A 19645-nucleotide genomic window follows, 5' to 3' on the forward strand; every position below is an offset into this window, starting at 1 on the left:
TAAACTATATATAACCACTGTTTCAAACTGTACCCTTAATGTGCCACAATAAGAAGGCTAAAAAATGTTCGTGATTCTTTCTGTTAACATAACTTTCATGAAAGTAACATCTCTGAGAAAACTGCTGGAATCTGGTTTAATGTCAATTTATCATGAGCAGTTAATTTAACTTCTCAGACGTTGTTTCCTTATCTGCTACATGGCTACAGGGGTGTTCACCTGCTGCATTCCTCGGACTAAATATCTGTTCTACTTCACTAGTACTAGGCTGATGTGGCTCCCCTGTTTTCCATTAAGCTGAAACTAGGGTAACAAATTGGAGCAAAGTAACCTGGAGCTTTGTAACTAGAAGAGGTTAGGAAAGAACTCAGATTGTACTGGCTGCCAACTTTGTCTGAAGCACTGGGACACTCAGACTTGAGATGTGCCTCCTTTCAGAGTTCATGGGAGCATCCTTTTGGCTGTGGATGGCTCTCCAGGGCCAAGCTATGCCTTTGATGTTTTGCTCCTGAGGTTCCCCTGGGGAATGCAGAACAGCTGTGACACTAGAGTGCCACATACTTGCTCCCAAGACAAGGATGTTGTCATTCCTCTCTAAGAGCTAGGCAATGCACGTCTTCAGTCACCACCAGTTGGTTTGCATCTTGCCCCTTTTTAGTAGTGACAGAGGAATGGTGAGGAAGGAAGTCTCTGAACATCCTGTTCCTTTTTCTACAGCCCTGTCTTGTGACTGAGAAAACATCATGTAGTCATTCTATCTCAAACTGCATCTGCCACACAAAAACACTGCAATATTTCACACTTGATTTAGACCAATATGATCAAAAACAGCTCTAAAACCCATCCAGCCCTAATAAATATCACAGAAGTGGCTTGAACCACTTACTTGCATTGCATAACTGCAGTGGGTATAAATTTTGAAGAGAAACATAAGCCAGGACAGAAGATTTTTGCTGTAAGAACCAACTTTGGGGGGGAGGACCAACCCATCCTGAAGTTAACTTGATGCCTGCCACCACTTTCAGTGAGAGGAGTAGGTTTACCTTCAGGAAGGGTATTCTGTGTAGGTCAGATAGTGATCACTCATCAGAACTCGTAACAGAGTTGTGTGGAAAACACATTTGCATCACTGAAAATTCATCTTTAATACTAAGACCAAAATAGAGAGGTTTTTTCCAGCTTTGTTCATTTTGAGTGCAGCATCAGGTAGAGTTCGTTGTGAAAATACAGAGATTGTTATAGGAAATAACGCTTTTATAGTGATACGTTTGTGCTAGATCTTTAAACGTTACATTTTTATTATTTTAATACAAAGTCTATATCGTTACATAATGTATTCAAATTAAAGGTCTTTGCCGAATGATTGCCTAAGCGAAAAGAAATTCCTGGTTCCTTGTCTTGTTGTGGTGCACTGTTTTAGTTAGCAGATTTGCTGATGGAGAAAGCAGCAGCTATGATAAAAGGGATTGTATAAAAGAGCTCCCACTGAGAGTCCATGGCACCGTACAGGGTGATACCAAACACTGTATTCCCCAGGGCAGTTACAATAATTAGCTGCAGGACTGGCACTTGGTCTGAGGGATTAATTAGAACTGGAGGTAGTGTTGGGGGGAGGTAAAGCAGCCATAAAGAGTGTCAGGATCGCTCTGGCCTGAAGCCTGTGTGATTTGATGTGAAATAGCAGCAGCTGGCTGTAACCTTAGGAAGTGCAAGTGAACAGCAGGTGGTAATTCCTGTCTCATTTACCATGTCTTCACAGGAACATGTAAGCTTGTGCAGCTTGGGTTTATTGGCAGGTCAGAAGGAAAATCCTAAGGAGGACTGTGACATTTACTATACTAAGCAAATGCAATAGTCAAAATGGAGTGTACGCAACATAGTGCAAAACCAGTAAAGCTGTTGCTTAATGTTATTATACTTGCCTTACGACGAGGTTATAATGAACTTATAATATTGACCTCATGGAGACCAATGCACAAAGCTGAATGTACTGTGAAATATCTAGGACTGCTAGTGGGAATTACATCTTTGAAGGCTGTGATGTATGTAACAGGAGGAGTATTCCATCTAAGTAAAAAAATCAGAGAGAGGGAACAATATGTTCTGGCATCCTTTGGTTTTCTCAGTAGCTGTTGTATGGGGATGAGTAGGCTTTATCTGCATTTCCAGGTAGGTAAGCAGGACACTGCATTACATAGTCACATGCCTGTTAGCCTCCACCAAGCATCATGTTTTGCTTGGCATTTGGGCAAAAATTGCAGCGAGGCATGCAACAAATGTGCTAGTTTAGAAATTGTAACCAGCCAGCATTTCAGGGTGAGCTTGAGTTGCTGTCAGCAGAGGAATTTAGTGGGCCAGTGGTCGCTGTTGATCACTGTAGTGTTTTATATTCTGTGAGGGCCTCCCAGGGTGTAGAACGAGAGCCCTTCCTATGTGCAGTTCAAGAATCAAACCAAATAAAGAGAAAATTGAGTAACTTTGAATCCATCGTTGAGAACAGCTTTAGATAGAGAAAAAATAAAACAGATCTGGGGGATATTTGTGACTATATTTATAGCAGAGTGACAGGAAAGGAAGAGAACTCATTTTGTGGGAAGGATAGCTCTTTTTATGCCTTTTTAGAAGCTCATTGTTTGCCAACATTATCTTCCATGGATGCCAGAAGATGCAGTGCCTTCTAAAGCCTCCCACACATGCAAAAACTATGTACCCATTATAGTTTCTTTGCTGGGTTCCATTTCATATTCACGTGTTTCTGGCTGACTCCAAATATGCCTGTTACATATGGGGAGATGATCCAGATCCAAGCTGGCACTGCATATCTCTGACCATTAGGTCTGAGATTATGCCTGCTTTGGGTGAAGGAAAGAAAGCTTTGTCCTACTTGGGAAGAAGCTGAAGTTACTAAGCTGCTGATGGAAGAATGGGATTGTCCCTTTTTCCTCATGTGTTGTTTATCTAGGCAGAAAACTGCAGTTCTGATAGCTGCTCTTGAACTGGTTCATGTGGTGTTGGGAAGTATTGAGAATTCTGGGGCTGGACTGTGAAATGTAAATGTCTTTGTGTGGAGCTACACAAAACTTTAAAAATTCTTTCACTTCTTCTCAAGAAAAAAAATATCTTTCATGGCAAACCAGTATATTTTCTGAGTAAACTCCTTTCTTAAACAATTCTCAGCTCTCCTTCATGTTCAAGATGAGATAAACGAAACCTAATATGAGTTTTGAGCTTCTGCTTTTTAAAACGTCGAATTGAAAATATGCTACTTTTAGAGGTAGCTGAAAATTACTGTGCTGTAATCCTAAAGGCTAATGAGTAAAAATGAAGTTGTTAAAAGATTCTCTGTTTATCCTCTTTTTTTTTTTAAATAAATGAGATTTAAAGTTTATTGCTTGCTACTCAGATTTTAGTTATTTTGTAGGTTTCTTGTTTGTACTCATTTCCATTACACGAGTATTCAAGTTTTATTTAGAAGAGGAATGGACCATATGCACAGCAGGGCTAATGAGTCACAGATGTAAAGATTCTGGCACGGTACTATCTAATAACTTCTTTAGCTCGTATTCCATAATGAGATAAATGTAAATATTATACATCTGTTTTCTAGATGTTTTATCATTCCAGTCTTAGCAGTGTCTCAGGAGTGAGTTTCTTTAAATGTTTGGAGGTTTAGTCTATTTTGGTTTTGTTTTCTTTTTACTTGTTTCTAAAGAGGAGATTTCAGGTCACTGAGCCACACCATGTTCGTCAGAATGGAGTGGGAAGGCTGGTAAAACTGCCACTGGCTTTATGGGATCCATTTACAGGGTCTTGGCTTGTCTCATGGTTATATATCAGGAATAAAGATTCTGAATGCAGCCCAGAGGTGCTAGTGAAGGACATGTATGCATCATGTACCTTTTTCCGTAAAGACCAGTGCAGTCTTTGTGATCCAGAGGATCTCTGATGTGAATGTATGTGGAGTTGAATAGAGCAAATATTTGTCATATTAAAAGAATCTGCTGCAACTGAGGGACCTGGCAGGCTGCTGTTGCCTGTTGGTGCTTTCCACGGGGCCAACGAGACTGCAAAGGGCTCTTGCACTGTGGCAACATGGGTTGCCCCAGCAAAGCCTTCATGCAGGATGTCTTGGAAGCCACCTTGTCTGGCAGCCAGAGCCAGGCACAGCCTTCCCTTTCAGAGGTGCCAAGCTGCAGTCCTGCAGCCGTACACTCCAGGCCTCACACAGGGGCTGTGCCACCAGCCACACCTCACAGAGGTGGCATGGTGCATGCATGCGTGCGGGGAGCTTAGGGCAACCAGACTGTATTTTAATCTATTTCCTCAGCTGATGTGTATCAGCCATTGAACAAGCCTCTACTTCAGACAGCGTGCTATGCTAAAGGCAAGGAGAGGACTTGGGCTTTTCTTTCTTTAGAAGTTCACTGCTCAGCTCTATAAGGTTTCAGTTTTATCAGAATGTCTAATTTGCACCCTACAAGGCAGCACAAGAAAGGTGTTGAACTGAGAGCAAAATTCACCCCTTGTATTGTCACAGAAGGCCACAATTACCACACTCTTCTTTTTTGTACCAGTACAGTGCAAATTCTGCACATGTCAGTAGCATAGGATATGCAAAACCATATGCAGCACACAGCACTTCAGGGGAAAAAAAATTGCCCTGGATAAGAAAATGCTGCTATGCATACGTTTTGAAAATATTGGCCTTGGCCATTTCAGACTACCCAAGATGTAGCAGTAGATTGTTGTTCAGTGTTTATAATTGTGTATGTACTACCAGTTTATGTGCTGAATGTCATATGTTAAACAGAATGTGAGGAGCAGGAAGTTAATCATGCAAAGCGCTTCAAAATCCACTGTCGCTGCTGTCAAGTTCTGCAGCAATCCAGAGCCAAAGCTTTCAGCATAGCTCTCTTGAAGTGCTACAGCACATTTCATTTGAAAATGGCTCAGTCATCTGCTGGCTGATAATCTAACAACTGCCAAATGATCATAACAATTCACTGTAATTTTAAGAAAATTAATCCCTGTGGGACTGCTCCTTCTAAAATCTCTTGATATTCTTGTAGTGAAGTAACAACCTGCATCTGCAGTGTAGTGCAAACCTAACTGTTTCCCATATGACAGAGAGGCTGTTTCCTGTCAGTAGGCAATGTGGGGTATACTAAACAGTGTTCATTCTGTTTGTCTGTTAGTAAATTGTCTCTGTGATGTTTGTGTTGTGCTGTTTTGGTACCATGTTATGCTGTGTCCCTAGGGTCTGCCAGGCTTCCCCACAGTCGCTGCTCTGCACAGTAATCAGATCCTCACCGTCAAGGTTTGTGGCTGACACGTACCTGTTCAGTCAGGTCTCTCTGTATCAGCATAAAAGTGCACATGAAAATTTGTTTTTACCATGGAATACCAATGAATCCTTATGGTGGACCTAAGTCAACCCTTACAAATTGCATTGGTATAAGTACCCCTGATGCAGAGCATGGCATCAAATCTGTAACTGTGTATAGTGTTAGCCCTGGAAACACCCACAATCCCCGTTATCCTGGTCAGTATTTTATTTTCAGATGAGATTTTTCTGTAGTTCTGCTTCCCTGAGGCACACAGGAGTGGGGAAAATGCCAGTGAACTCCATGCTGGTTACGTAGAGTCAGCTTTTTGTGTTAGATATCAGAGGTTTAATCTGTACATACAGATTTTTTCAAAGTGCATTTGCAAATTAAGCAGGAAGGATTGAAGCAATCTGATCAAGCTGGAACTCCAGTCCTTATTAAAATCACACCATTCTTCATGGCACAATATGCTGGTTAGAAAATCTGACTGAAAGCTGAACTGGTGCTTTGTCTCTAGAAGCTTTGCTGAAGGAACAGCATATAAAAACACTTATTCTTAGAGCCCAGGTAATGAAAAAATTAATACACTTGAAGAATTCTCACAGAAAATCTGTGCAGAAAAAACTTACACAGTTAAGTCATTTATACCATTAATTCATAAAGTGTCGTGTCCTGTACATTAGAGGTAAATTTCTTCAAAACAAAATGCACAGTTTCTGTCAGGCAGAAGCACCGGTTTGTATTATTTTAGCTATGATAAATCTAATGAATATGTCTTTATTTCTTTCTCGGGCCTTCTGATGTCTATTCTTCAATTCTCTCATCTCTGATCTTCAACCTTTGACCTCACCTGCCTGATCAGATGGTGTTTCCTAAAATCAATCATGGGTTTCTCTCTGCTGATCAGCAGCTCATTAAACGCCGCCTCATTAAGGTAGTGCTTCATCTCACTGGAGTCTGGTTCTTCTTTACATTCAATTTACTCTCTGCTGTACCTGTTTTGTAAGATGCCTTCTTATAGCGGGTTGTTAATATGAAAATGTTGTTGGAATGAAGCAACTGTAATGATATTAACAATTTAAAGGCTATGGGTAGCTTTGCTAATTGATCCACATTTAAGATGCAGTCAGCTTTTTACAGCAGTTTGCAGTGGTGTGCTGGAATTTAAATAACTTCAGCACCATTTTTTGGTGTCTTTTTTTTTTTTTTTTTAAAGGTGAAGGTAATATGTTTTGGCAACTCTTTTGAAAATTGGCTTTTAGAAATGAATTAGTAAAAATCATTAAGAGAGTCACATTATTGTCACTGTAAAGCGGTTCCCCAAAACAGATGAAAAATTACATACAGGTTCCTGGAAATGCAGTTATTTTCTATGCTCATTTTTTAAATCTATCCATGCATCACTGATTGGATTGGAAAATTGCCATGCAAACTGAATATTCTCACATTCTACTTCTCTTTGTTGCCTCAGCTTTGTTATGATTATGCCAATTGTGAAGCAAACAGCTGCTTATTGAAAATGGTTACTTGCTCTGGAGAATTAGACGAGTAAAATACTGCAAGGCTACCCCAAACTTTGGCACATGTCCTGTAGTAGGACAAGCAGTTTAGAATTTGAACCTCTGCTCTATGGCTGATTGTACTGGACAGATAAAACCCCTGGTCTTCAAGGCAAAGTGCAGACTTTTGTCACAAGCAGTGAAGAAGCCACTGTCCAGCTTCTTCTAGCCTGGCTTGCACTCTTTCTGGGTAAATCAATGTCTTTTTGTGTAGTTGATGGCTCTAAAACAAACTTGTGATGAGTTTTTTGTTGGTTTAGGGGGACCAAGGACAAGCTGGACCCCCTGGGCCTCCAGGACCACCGGGACCTCGAGGTCCCCCAGGAGATACCGGCAAAGATGGTCCTCGCGGGATGCCTGGCTTACCGGTGAGTTAGTCTGTTGCTGTCATGTTTCCAAATTCCTCTCAAGTGTATGCCAGCTCAGTTTCAAAGATGTTTTCTGCGGCAAGACTGGCAAGTAAGACATGTGAAAGCTGAACCACTGGCAGATTTCATGGTGTACCTGAAGTCTCACATACACAGGGCAAGTTCATAGCAGGGCCAAGAGTAACACCTAGGTTCCTTGCCTCCCACCCTTGACAGTTTCCCCACACATTCTAAGGTTTCCCAATTGCTCATTGGTATTTAATAGCTGCATAAGGAGGGTCTGTCCCTCTCCACAAGTAGTAAATGTTTCTACTTACACTGCAAGACAAAATTGAATTTGAGATGTCGTAGCATTGGATGGGCTTGACTTTTCACCTCCCAATTTAGCCTCAAAAATCATGGAATTTAAGTTATAAACTACTAAATGCTGCCCAAAATGTAGTGAAGTTTTAAGTCAGATTCTGCCATCTTTACACAAGTCAGATGGAACAATTTTCTTTGGCTTATCCCCTGTTATTTCACTAGAACAACCAGCAGAATCCAGTATATAGCTTATTGTTTGGTTTAAGCACAGGATCAGACCCACCACCTTTGGCACTTCGTAATCTGATGATTAAACGCTTTTTAAACAGATGCATAAGCACGTGGCTTTTTTTTTTAAAAAAAACAAAATATGAATATGGTTTTGGTTTTATATTTTGCAGCCTCCTTGATTTTCATTTTTTTAAAATAAGTACCCCTCTTTTTCATCACAAATGCCACTGTGTTATTAGTGCGGAAACAGAACCACAGAGAGGAATGAGATGTGACAAGTGAAATACCGCATGTACAGATACACATCCTCACACACCCCCATGATAAGTAAAGATCGCAGCCAAGAGGACACATAGGGAACTAGCAAGGGACCAACACTGAAACATATTTTTTTTAAGAAAAAGGATTGCTCATTATGTGGGGCCAGGACAAGAAGGCATTACATGTCCCTGTAGGGCCTTTTATAGGTGAAACCAAGAAAGAAAATATCCACACTCTTGTTCTGGCCCTGCTCGGGTTACCTCATCTGAAATTGTATGAACTGTACAAATATAATATAACATGATGATAATAGTAAGACTCTGCTAAAATTTCCTGTGAAAACCCAGCAAGGCTTGCCAATTAAGACCTGCGGTACTGCAGCGTTGCCTCTGCTGCTGTTTTGGTTTGGTTTGGTTTTTACCACCATTGCCCTTGTAAGTTCTAGCTCAAGGTTATGAAATAACATGAAAAATCTGTTGCTTCCATTGTGTTGCTTTACTTTGACCAGCTACTCATTTCTTGTTAGTCCTGCAGGAGATCAGGCTTTGGGCCTGTTGTGGTTTAACCCCAGCCAGTGCCACGCACTGCTCGATCGCTCCCCCTCACCCAGGGGGTGGGAGGAGAATCGGAAAGGAATGTGAAACTTCAGGGTTGAGATAGGAACAATTTAATAATTGAAATAATATAAAAATGAAAGAACAATGATAATAATAACAGTTGTAATGAAAAGGACGGAGAGAGGGAGAGGAATGAAATCCAAAGGGAAGGGAAGAAAGAAAACAAGTGATGCACAATACAACTGCTCACCACCCGCTGACCGATACCCAGGCAGTCCCTGAGCAACGATCAGCCCACCCTGGCCAAGCCCCTCTGGTTTATATACTGAGCATGATGTTTTATGGTATGGAATACCCCTTTGGCTAGCTGGGGTCACCTGTACTGGCTGTGTCCCCTCCCAATTCCCCGTGCCCCTCCAGCCCTCTCCCTGACAGGGCCTGAGAAACTGAACAGTCCTTGACACAGTATAAACATCACCCAGCAACAACCAAAACCATCAGTGTGCTATCAACACTGCTCTCACACCAAATCCAAAACAACACTGCACCAGCTACTAAGAAGAAAATTAACTCTCCCCCAGCCAAAACCAGGACAGGGCCTCATCTGGGCCTGCCTTGTGTTGTTTTAGTATGGTAAAATTGGCTGCCAACAGCACAGTGGCTTCTGGTTTGCTGTAGTGAGGGTGAGACTGAAACCAGAACCCATTTCTGACTGCAATGATACCATTTTTATAATTCATGCACAAAAGGCCAGCAGAATCAGCTGGTGTTGCTGATTACAATGTGACTGTGTGTTGCTTCGGGTTTTGTGCTTTTTAGCAAAGGGAACATTAGTGTTTCTCATAACAGGAAAGTCATGCATTTTATGCAATGAGGTCATTCCGTTTCATAATAGTTCTGTAGTGATTTTGACTTTAGATGGCAAGGGAGAGTTTCTTTTTATAGTTTTTTAAGCTGTGGCTATCTTAAGCCCTATAGCATTATGGAAAATCAGTTGATAATACTGCTTTAAAATCATATACAAAAAAGCACTTGGATAGAAACCATCCAGACAGATTGCTGACTGTTATTACCATCCTGTTCCTTGCTACTGTCCTGTACCCTCAGGTTAATGTTTCTGATCCTCAAAAGGCTTGTTCCTCCATAGTTATGTGATATACAGTTGAGCAGCAGAACTGTAAAGGGAAAGCTTAGCTGAGAGGTAATGACAGCTTTCTATTTTTAAAAGGCTTGTGTGGACCTTTGAGCTGAAGAGCTGAACAACAGTAGCCACACTGTGTTATGAGCAGGGACATTGCAACCTCACACAGCTATAGAAGGATGTCCTTACAGTGGCCAACCACAACTAGAAGGCAGTAATACCCTCCTTGCAGGGGCTTTTCTTCCAACCTGTCCTGCTCAAGCAAGGAGCTTTGCAATCACCAGAGCTATAAGACGATGTTTTGGCCCTGGCTTTTCCCCATGCCTGTACACTTGCTGTGTATCCTGAAAAAGTCAGGCAGCCAAGGTAGCAAGGCACAGTGAGCAACTCCGGCAGCAACCATTACTTCTCTTCCACAGTGTAAGCAGGGCTGGGAGCAGCCTGTGAGCCCACACCTCTCCATCTGTGCCCACACATCTCCATCTGTGTCATTACCACCTTGCATCCTGGAAGTGTTCATCCTGATACAGATACTTAAAGCTTCTAGAGATGTAAAGGTGTTGGTTTCTCAGGCAGGAAACCTTTAGAGCTGAGGAGGTAGAAATGCTAGGGAAATGCCATTGGGCCTACTGCCAGCAGAGCGAAAACCAAGGAAGGGGTGTAAGAAAAGGTTGTGAAGCCTGCTAAACTTTTCTTTGGATGTCAACAGAAGAAGCTGTTGGAACCAGAACATACTTGCGTTCCTATGGCATGATACCTAGAATAGGTTACTTCCCTTTGCATCGCACAGAAACCAGCACAGAGACTTTGAAACTTTAACACCTCCAAGAAGAAGTAAAAGGAGAATAAGGATTTTTGCTGGTAATAAGACAAAAGAGTGTGATGTAAACTCTTGAAATTATTTCACCATTATCTCCAAACATTTATGAGGATCTCTTGATGCTCACATCAGGCTGTGTGATTACTGTATATGTAAGTTAGCAAGGCTTCAGAGTGAGATGAAAAGTCCAACAGGTCTGGCTAATTAGCTGTCAGAAATCTATGCCTGTGTGGTTTCTCTCTCCTGGGTGTCTTGGGGTGCAGATGCTCCTGTGTGTTTGCTTCTGAATGGAATGCGCACATACCCGGAGAAGCAGTTCTAATTCTTTTTGGTTGCCAAGAACAACAACCTCAGAACAGTTATCAAGTTTTTGATAGTTCTCTTTTATAACAAAGCTGCTAAAGAAGATCCTGCAGCTGTGCTGATACAACAGCATATGGATTGCCCTGTGCTTTCTTGGGTTTATAAGGGAGTGATCTATAAACCAGATCACTCGAATGGTAGGAACTGTTTTTTGGATGGATATTTTTAGTTCACATTGTACAACTTACATGTTTTACTGTGTCTACAGACAGTTGTATGTGTTCATATGGGAAGAAAGGGGAGAAGGTAGATCCTGACTTCTTGTAGATCTGTGCCCACAGAAAGAGAATACATTGGGAAAATGAAGGATTACTGTTTTAAAAGCCAATCCAAGTATTTAACAGTTGAGTAATTATTGCATGGCTTCAAAACACCAATATTCATGGGTTTATGAAACATGATAATTTCCAATGGTAAGTTATGCCTGCTAACTGAGGTGATGACACAAAGCAGTAATTTTGCAATATGTAAACAGGGAGATTCAGCACATATGTGAAAACAGCATTTCATTTTGTCCTTTAGCGCCACTGACTGCAAGGGAATATTACATTTGGAACCAAGGAACAGAGTCAGAACAACGATACTTAACTGTTGCCTCAAGAGCTATACCATTACAAGATTGTGAAATAGCACTTGGCCTCTTAAAATGTCTGAGACTTGGCCTAGTAGTTTAGAAAGAAAAAAAGGTTATATATTTAATCTGCAGTCAGCTGCCATACCTGTTTAAAAGTGGAATTTTAAAGATACTTTATTATTAGGTAGAAAACTGATTTCAAGACATGTTACTGAAATTATTTTCTCCTTTTTTTATTGTCAGGGTGAGCCAGGAAAACCAGGAGAACAAGGACTGACAGTAAGTATTTATCTATTCCAGTTTATTAACAAACTGTAACAGATACATGACATACACACTTTTCAAAACGAGAAATTCCAAAAAGCTTTATAGCTGTGTATTTCCTAACTTTCCTTTGTCACAGACTATTTGAAGCCTCACTTGTGAAGAAAAGATGAGAAAGACAGCATACTTTTTTTACATACGGTTGCCCATTACATAAGGCATTTTTTTTTAACTTCCATAAGTAGAGGGAAATAAAACAGCTAAGGGCAAGGGCATAGCAAAGCAAAAAAAGAGCCGAGCCAGGTGTTCCCTGTTCCTGGCCCCCACTTATCACTGTCTCTGAAGTTGAGCTGTTTCCATCTTGAGACCATGGAGCAGCACAAGAACCATGTACTTGTTTTAAGGGCCAAAATCCCAGCTGTCTCTGTGGCAATAGCTCTGGCCCTTTGCCTGATGGAACCGCGCAGCATACTGAAACTCTCAAATATTCTTCTCTCCTGGGGTTTGTATTTTTCCCTCTGTGTGTGTGTGAGAATGTAATAGTCAAATGAATGCATTTTTTACAAATATTAAGATATGGGAGTAGATGTTTTCTGTTGCATCAGGAATTAATTAACCCTATTCATTTCAAAGCAAATTGAAGCTCCACTGGTTGTAAATCAGCTTCAGGCACAGGGTAAGGCATCAGAAGTTTCTGCCTGTCACATATTCCCAGAACTGTGAAACATACAGAGTTTTTTTCCCCTTAAGTTCTCCCTAAACACTCATGGTCATTCCTATTTTTATGAGAGATGACAGAATTGTAGCCTGTGACATGTGGTTTTGATTCCTGAATGCTTCTGAGGAGGAAGATTATATGCTTAGCAATCAGTGCAGATATGATTGCTTTCTGTTGGAATTTATGAAGTTTTAAACAGGTGTGATGATATTTTAACTTGGCAAATTGCAAAACATTTTGAATTGACAAAATCCAATATTTTTTGAAGAAAAAACTAAGATTCTGAGACTCAGAAATACCTGCTGTGATCAGCCAGTTAAAGTGCTGTACTTTTAAAATTCAAGATAATTGTTTAACAAACCAAAATCAAAGCCTCCCAAATGTATTACCAAGGGGTTTTGCATGTTTTTGGGCTCTGTTTTGTTCTGTCCTTTCGGTTTCTGAGGGTCTGTTAATAATAGGTGCAATAGCTAGGAAGGGGGGGGGGTGGGGGTGTTGTTAGTTTTGTTTTCTTTGGAATAGTGTCCTATTTGACCTCTGGACAAAACTCACTCAGATTCTACAACAGTGTCTTCCTTCTATTCAAGACCAGATCTTCAGGTTCACAGAATTCCTGAGGGCTTTTAAAGCAAAACATAGTTCATCACCTTTTAGTCTCCACGTTCAGAAGATTCCCACTGCTCTAAAGTAACCATTTGTGTGTAAGAATACAGAACTACTACAGACCTGTTTCTCTAAATGCAAGTGTGTTTCAATAAAGAAAAAAAGGTGTTTAAAATATCAAATTGGCAAGCTTGAGTTAGAGAAAGACCTCAGATAACATGAATTTCCAGCTCCAAATGCCTGCTCTAAAAGTCAGGCTGACAGCTTAAATGTTACATTGTGTGTACATCAAGTAAAGAGCATCAGAGTATCAGGGAGGTAATTAATTTCTTTTTATTCTTCTGGATGCTTCTGACATGCTCTTTATGCCAGTATAGATTTCCAGACTTTCTTCCCTATGGAAAGTGGTACAATTATTCAGGTGTTGTCTAGCTGCTTCTGACATTTTCCATTGTGGATTTCTGTACTCAGATATCTCTCTACAAACGTATTGGAAATTGAGACACTACTTCAGAAATGGCTGATTTCCCAACAAGTATGCTGTAAAATTGTGTTGTCAGAGAAAATAGGTATATTTTGATGTGGAGAACACAGGCCTTTGCCTACCTGTGATTCTTTTTCTGCATTTTCCATGTATTATCTTTTTAAAGTTAAATGAACATGGGAGATCTCTGCCCAAAGGAACTTCTAGGTTAATTCTGCAGGAATTCTTTTGTAAGGACTTGCCTTTGTTTCACACCAAGAGTCTGGAGTCCAAGTTAGCATCCTGTTTGTTGAAAATAGCATTTCCGGTTGAAAATCTTTCCAGATTGTCAGAGTGCCAGTATGCTTCTATTGCTCTTCTATTCTTGCAGTTGAGATGTTTGGGAGAGCTGTTTACAAGGGGGTTTGGGCTCTATATGTTGCTGTGTCAGGAAGAATCTGTTTTCTCTTTAACCCAAGATAGTTCAATTTGGTTTTAAGTGTGATGGAGGCTTAGGTTTAAGTTAGAAAGGTATGACTGTATGCATCTTTAATGTTAGAAGGGAATGTAAGAACAACTAGTTGCAATTTGTGTCTGGTTTCCGTTGCACTTGAAAGCCCTGCAGATCTACTTTCTACAAGAGATGAAGCTATCATTCCTGTGTGCAGAAAGGATTAAGAGAATGCAGAGGGAGACCAAGCAGAGGGTCAACCAAAGGGATTAAGTTTTGAAACATTATGTGGAACTAGCAAAATATATGCCCTGCAAGAGGGAAGGCCAGTAGTTTCCTTAGCTTTTCAACCTTTTCAGTTAAAGTTGTGTCCTGCCTCTCCTAATTCATCTTTACTCCCATGCCATTTGTCTTCTTTTCCTGGTGATAAGGACTCTTAAATACTATAAATTTTTTTCTGGTTTATCTTCTAATTTTCACAATAAGTTGTAAATGAATTTGTGATTCTTTTCTACCCAAGAGCTAGGATTTCGGTTCCAGACTATTCATAAGAACTTAAGGTGTTCAGTGATGGGAAATCTCAAAAGCTGACACTGATGATCAAAATTTTCCGGTTCATAAACTGCAATAGGATGGAAGGTGTGCATGGGGTGGTTTTGTTTCTAATTTCCACATGGAAGAGTTTTTGGTGCTTTTGTGTTTAACATATTTTAAACTAGTGCACAGTAAAAAAAATTTGGAAGAACAAAATTTGCAATGTTTTCAGCTCCTTGTAAAAGAAGTAAATTTAAACATGTTCAATGTATGAATCAACCACTTCTTGTCACTGAAAAAAAACCCGTATATTATTTTATCCCCCAAAACTGGCTTTAAAGACAGGTAAGTAATTTTACAGATGTTTTGCATGAACAGAATGAATCTCCAGAATAACCAGAAAATTCAGGTAAAGGTGTCTCTCTGCAAAAGAAATCTATACTATAATGATTAACCCAAATGCAGAATCCCTCTGCTTGAAGATATATTGTTTTCCAAACTAATAGTTTTGTGCTTATACAACCTTGCTGGGCATCTGTTCAAGAAAATAAGACCTATAGTTACTGCTTTTACTAGTTATTCAGAATAAGAAGGATGTCCTTCCAAAGGATATTGCCATTTCTGTGAAAAGCAGTGGAAAATTGTGACCTTGCAGTTGAGTCTGCAAAATATCACATCTTTAAAATGAATTAATATTAATTTTTCATCTTAGGTTTAAATGAACTCAGAAGGATCAGGCAGAACTAACTGGGGAGTGTTGCTGGCTTCAATTCAGGCTTTTAGACCAATGGTCAAGGTCAGATCCTCAGCTGGTGTGAACCTTCATAGCTCCTCCAGGAAACTACCAATTGTGATTTTCTTTTCAATTGCCAAAGTCCTGCAGCAGCCCTCTTTGTTTCATTCTGTTAGCATGTTCACAGTAAATTTTATGAGGTATCATTCTTTAGCTGTTTAGCTGCAAATGTTTACCAAGAACTAGCAGATAAAACAGAAATTCTCAGCCCGTGCCTCTCACGGCAACTATTTTTTTTTTTCTCAAGTACAATTGCATTGGCCTTAAACTGCAGGAATTCTCAGGAAAAATAGGCTTTGGCATTTTGTAACCTCTGTACTTCAGTAACGGTTGCCACAACAATAACTAAGAGAATGATGATAAGAAGCTCTGCCTGAGCACTAATTAACACTTATTGCTGCTCTTTTCATCAGCTAAGGTAGATAGCATAGGAGGGGGGCATTGCTCAATCAGAAGTTATATGAGGTTTCCCATCGTAGTTAATCTGTTTTCTTAGCTGGTCATTCTTTTATCTAGACAATTAATTAATACTAAAGTGTTGCACCTTTCAATACTAAATACTCTAGAAATTACAGTCTTTATGAAACACTCCTTAACCATGCAAGAACACATTGTCAGAATTGCGTTATGTGCCTGTTAAACACAGAAAATGGGATCAGTGGGTAGAACACAGGTTCCACTGAAATGCGGATGAACACTTTGTATGAAACCTGTGCTTTCCTCTTCATGTACGTCTGCTAGTTCAGGTTTCTTTTTGAGTTCTTTATGTCATTAGAACAGTAAGAAATTGGTTTGTTGAAATAAGGAGGTGATCGTCCCCCTGTACTCGGCACTGGTGAGGCTGCACCTCAAACACTGTGTTCAGTTTTGGGCTTCTCACTACAAGAAAGACATTGAGGTGCTGGAGTGTGTCCAAAGTAGGGCAGTGAAGCTGGTGAGGGGTCTACAGAACAAGTCTTATGAGGAGCAGCTGAGGGAACTGGGGTTATTTGGTCTGGAAAGGAGGAGGCTCAGGGGAAGGAGACCTTATTCCTTTCTACAGCTACCTGGAAGGAGGTTCTAGGCAGGTGGGTGTTGGTCTCTTCTCTTCTCCCAATTAACAAGTGATAGGGTGAGAAGTTGTTTCTAGTTGCACCAAGGGAGGATATTAGGAAGAATTTCTTAACTGAAAGTGTTATTAGGCACTGGAACAGGCTGCCCAGGGAAGCGGTTGAGTCACCATCCCTGAGGTATTTAAAAGACATGTAGATGTGGCCCTTAGGGAAGTGGTTTAGTAGTGGACTGAGCTGTGCTAGGTTAAAAGTTGGACTCAATGATCTTAAAGGTCTTTTCCAACTGAAATGATTCTATGATTCTATTTTAAGTGTTTGATGATTCTTATAGGCACCAAAAAGGAAATACCTATTCTCAAGAACAGTCTTGGAACTTCTTTTGTCCTGTAGAAATATAGACACAGTGTCTCCTAGAGGCCTTCTAGTTACTTTACCTAGGAAGTGTGGGAGCTTAAAAAAGTCTTTTATTCAAAAGCTTTGGGGGAAAAAAGAGAGGTTTTGTTTGGCAGTGTATTGTACCATTGTGATGTATTTTCCTATATAAATTTTTCAGTATACAAAAACATTCACTTTTTCATCATATTTTTGTTAGGCATTTTCATTTGGTGTTTGTGCTTACTGTCCATGAACTCTGATACCTTGTAAAAAGAACCATTATTGCTGCCCCAGACCTGCAAATTGCCCAAACTTTCTATTTCATACATTTCTTTAAATGTTAAATAACTAAGTCACTAGAAGTTGAATATAAAAACACTTTGAGAGGCTGTTGCTAATGTATCATTCCCTGAATTACTGTGCTTTGAAACTGCAACTTTAACCTTTACAGGGCAGAATTATTTCTTGTTTTACAGCTTGCTAAAGCACAAGGAACAGAGTAAGCTTAAAAGGAAAATATAATTGTAACATTAGAAGGGAGGTCTAGGAAGAATTCTGTACTCAGAACATTTGTTCTAACTACATTTAGGTCAGTCTTTTTAGTTTTGGTTGTTTTTTTATTTTTATTATTGTTATTTTATTTATTCCATATAGTTACTTGTGAGGGCCCAACTGAAGTGTTGAACTTCATTTGATCATTTCTGTGATGCCAAGGTTTGATATGATATAAGCGCTGGAGGTCTGTTGGTTTAAGAAAATAGTGATTGAAGAATGGCATCCATAGTGGAAATATTTTACCTTTTAAAAAACACAGTTGCATAGAAGACTTTTATTAACATTTGTTTATCCTTGGTTACCCAGTTTTCCAAGTGCTCAACTATCAAATAATTCCCCATCTCCAGAGAAACATAGGTAGCAGTTGAATTTCTTTGGAGCAATACACCTTCTTTTCCATCCTCCTATTGAAGAGCTGTTTGAATGAGAACCTAATTCACTGAAGCCCTGCAATAGCTTTTCATAGCTGCCTAGATAGTTTACTCAATTGCATATGATGGCAAAGGGTTCTTCTGAAGTGTTCATGGTATCTGAAACAGAACTATTTTTAATTTTTATTGTATTTAGTTATCTTCCTATTCTGGGCAACCCTTACAACCAAAAGTTTAAGCCCTCTCAGCTGAAGTTTCTCAGTGAATGTGTGTATCAGTTTAAAGCAAAGTAGCATAATTTTCTAAAATGTTAAGCAGTCACTTAATCCAAACAGTTTTCATAAACTTTCATGGGAATTTTTGAAGCCTAGGTGCTCCTTATAAAATGAGCTTTTTAACATTAGTCACCAATGGTTTAGGAGTTGATTCTGAGCATGGAAACTCTGGCAGCTTCCCGTGATGCAGGCAAAAGACAAATATTTACTATCAACATTATCTGCATAGACTATTATAGAGTGATTTGTTGATCAATTATAGATAACATATTTATACATATAGGCAGGAAGTGAAAGAATTCTACAGCTCTTTTCTTAAAGGCTTTTGTTTTACCTCCTTCATATTCCCAGGGATGATAGTGACAGAGATTGAATGACAATGTATTAGCTGTGGTAGTAGATCAAGCCTCCAACTACTGAAGACTACTGTATGTTTCACAAGTGCATGGTCACTGCAGAGCAGAGGCTTTGGGCTTGAGAGGAATGAGGTGGAGAGCTGTGGTAGTAGCTCTCTGTACTGGGCAGCCTGGACCAGAAGAGCTATCCAAAATGAAGTTTAGCCAAGTCTGCATTTGCAAAGCATCCCTTTGGTACTACTGCAGCTGTTATGGAACAGAGAACAGCTGAAGAAAAAGAAAGAAAAAGCGAAACAATCTAAGGAGTTGGTTGGAAACCTTTACGTATTTCTTGCCTTCTGCTCCTGTCTCAAGCCCTACATAGAGATTTTGATTGCTGGTCTTACTGTCTGTTCATCAAGTGAGCAACACAGCACTCTTCCCATTTCAGTAGAGTAACCGGGGCGGGGAGAAATCCATGTGGACTTACTGAATTTCCTATATAGGTTCTTCTAGAAGCTATCAATTATACCTCTGGAAATGAACTCAAGTCTTGAGGGTTTTTTTTTTATTATATCCCTTCATGTTCTTCTCTTTCTCCCAGATTGTACTTGGGAGAATACTTGCTTATTTCTATCTCACCAGTGTGGTTCTGTGCCTTGCTCAGAGAATGTAACTCACTCACGGAAAATAGGCACTTTACAGCAATTCTGCAGTGGTTTACAGTTTTTTGAAGTCGTTTTCTGTTAGTAATTTAATTTCAGGTTTTCTGGTTTAAGTGGCTGCTGGCAGGCTTATGTGGGGGAGGGATGGGAGATTTCAATGGATGAGCTGCTAAGTTTCCAGTGGCTTTGAGCTTCTTTTCCATTGCTAGGGAGCAGTGCTTTAAATAAAAATTGTTCCCTTTCAGCTATATCATACAGTCTGAACGGTCAAATGATAAGCAGCCCTTGTTATCATGTGTAAATTGTGAAATGTGTCACTTTAGGTAAGGTTTTAATTACAATTGGTTTTCTAAGCATAGCTTTTCTGAAGGTAGCCATAATGTTGGGGACTGTTTTTGTCAAGTGGCATGGTAGCTCAACGGGCATGAGACACCGGAGCCATTTCCAATCTGAGAAAGTCTTTAGTACCCGAAATGGAAAACTACTAATTGTATAAATTATTTATTGATAGGTATCTGCTGCTGCTTTTCTCTGAATGATTCATTTTGAAGGCACAATAAGAGCAAGACTATGCTACTGTATAAATATTCTCTTATTCAGTAACTCCTCTGGAGGAGCTGGAATGATGGCAATGGTGAGGGGGAAATTCTGGGAAAAGACCTTTTCCTGGAGACGCCTGCAACATCT

At 39.9% G+C, this 19645-nt stretch overlaps 1 protein-coding gene across 1 annotated transcript in view; it reads left to right on the forward strand.

The window, feature by feature from the left end:
• Nucleotides 1-19645, forward strand: part of COL25A1 (collagen type XXV alpha 1 chain) — a 365971-nt gene that overhangs the window by 267101 nt on the left and 79225 nt on the right. Inside the window, exons 10-12 of the mRNA XM_080374081.1 lie at nucleotides 6190-6261; nucleotides 7147-7254; nucleotides 11748-11783. Of these exons, the coding sequence (XP_080230207.1) occupies nucleotides 6190-6261; nucleotides 7147-7254; nucleotides 11748-11783 (216 nt within the window). The remainder of the gene's footprint in view (nucleotides 1-6189; nucleotides 6262-7146; nucleotides 7255-11747; nucleotides 11784-19645) is intronic.

The sequence above is a fragment of the Falco punctatus genome, assembly GCF_963210335.1.
Source record: "Falco punctatus genome assembly, chromosome: 1".
In the NCBI taxonomy this organism is placed as follows: domain Eukaryota; kingdom Metazoa; phylum Chordata; class Aves; order Falconiformes; family Falconidae; genus Falco; species Falco punctatus.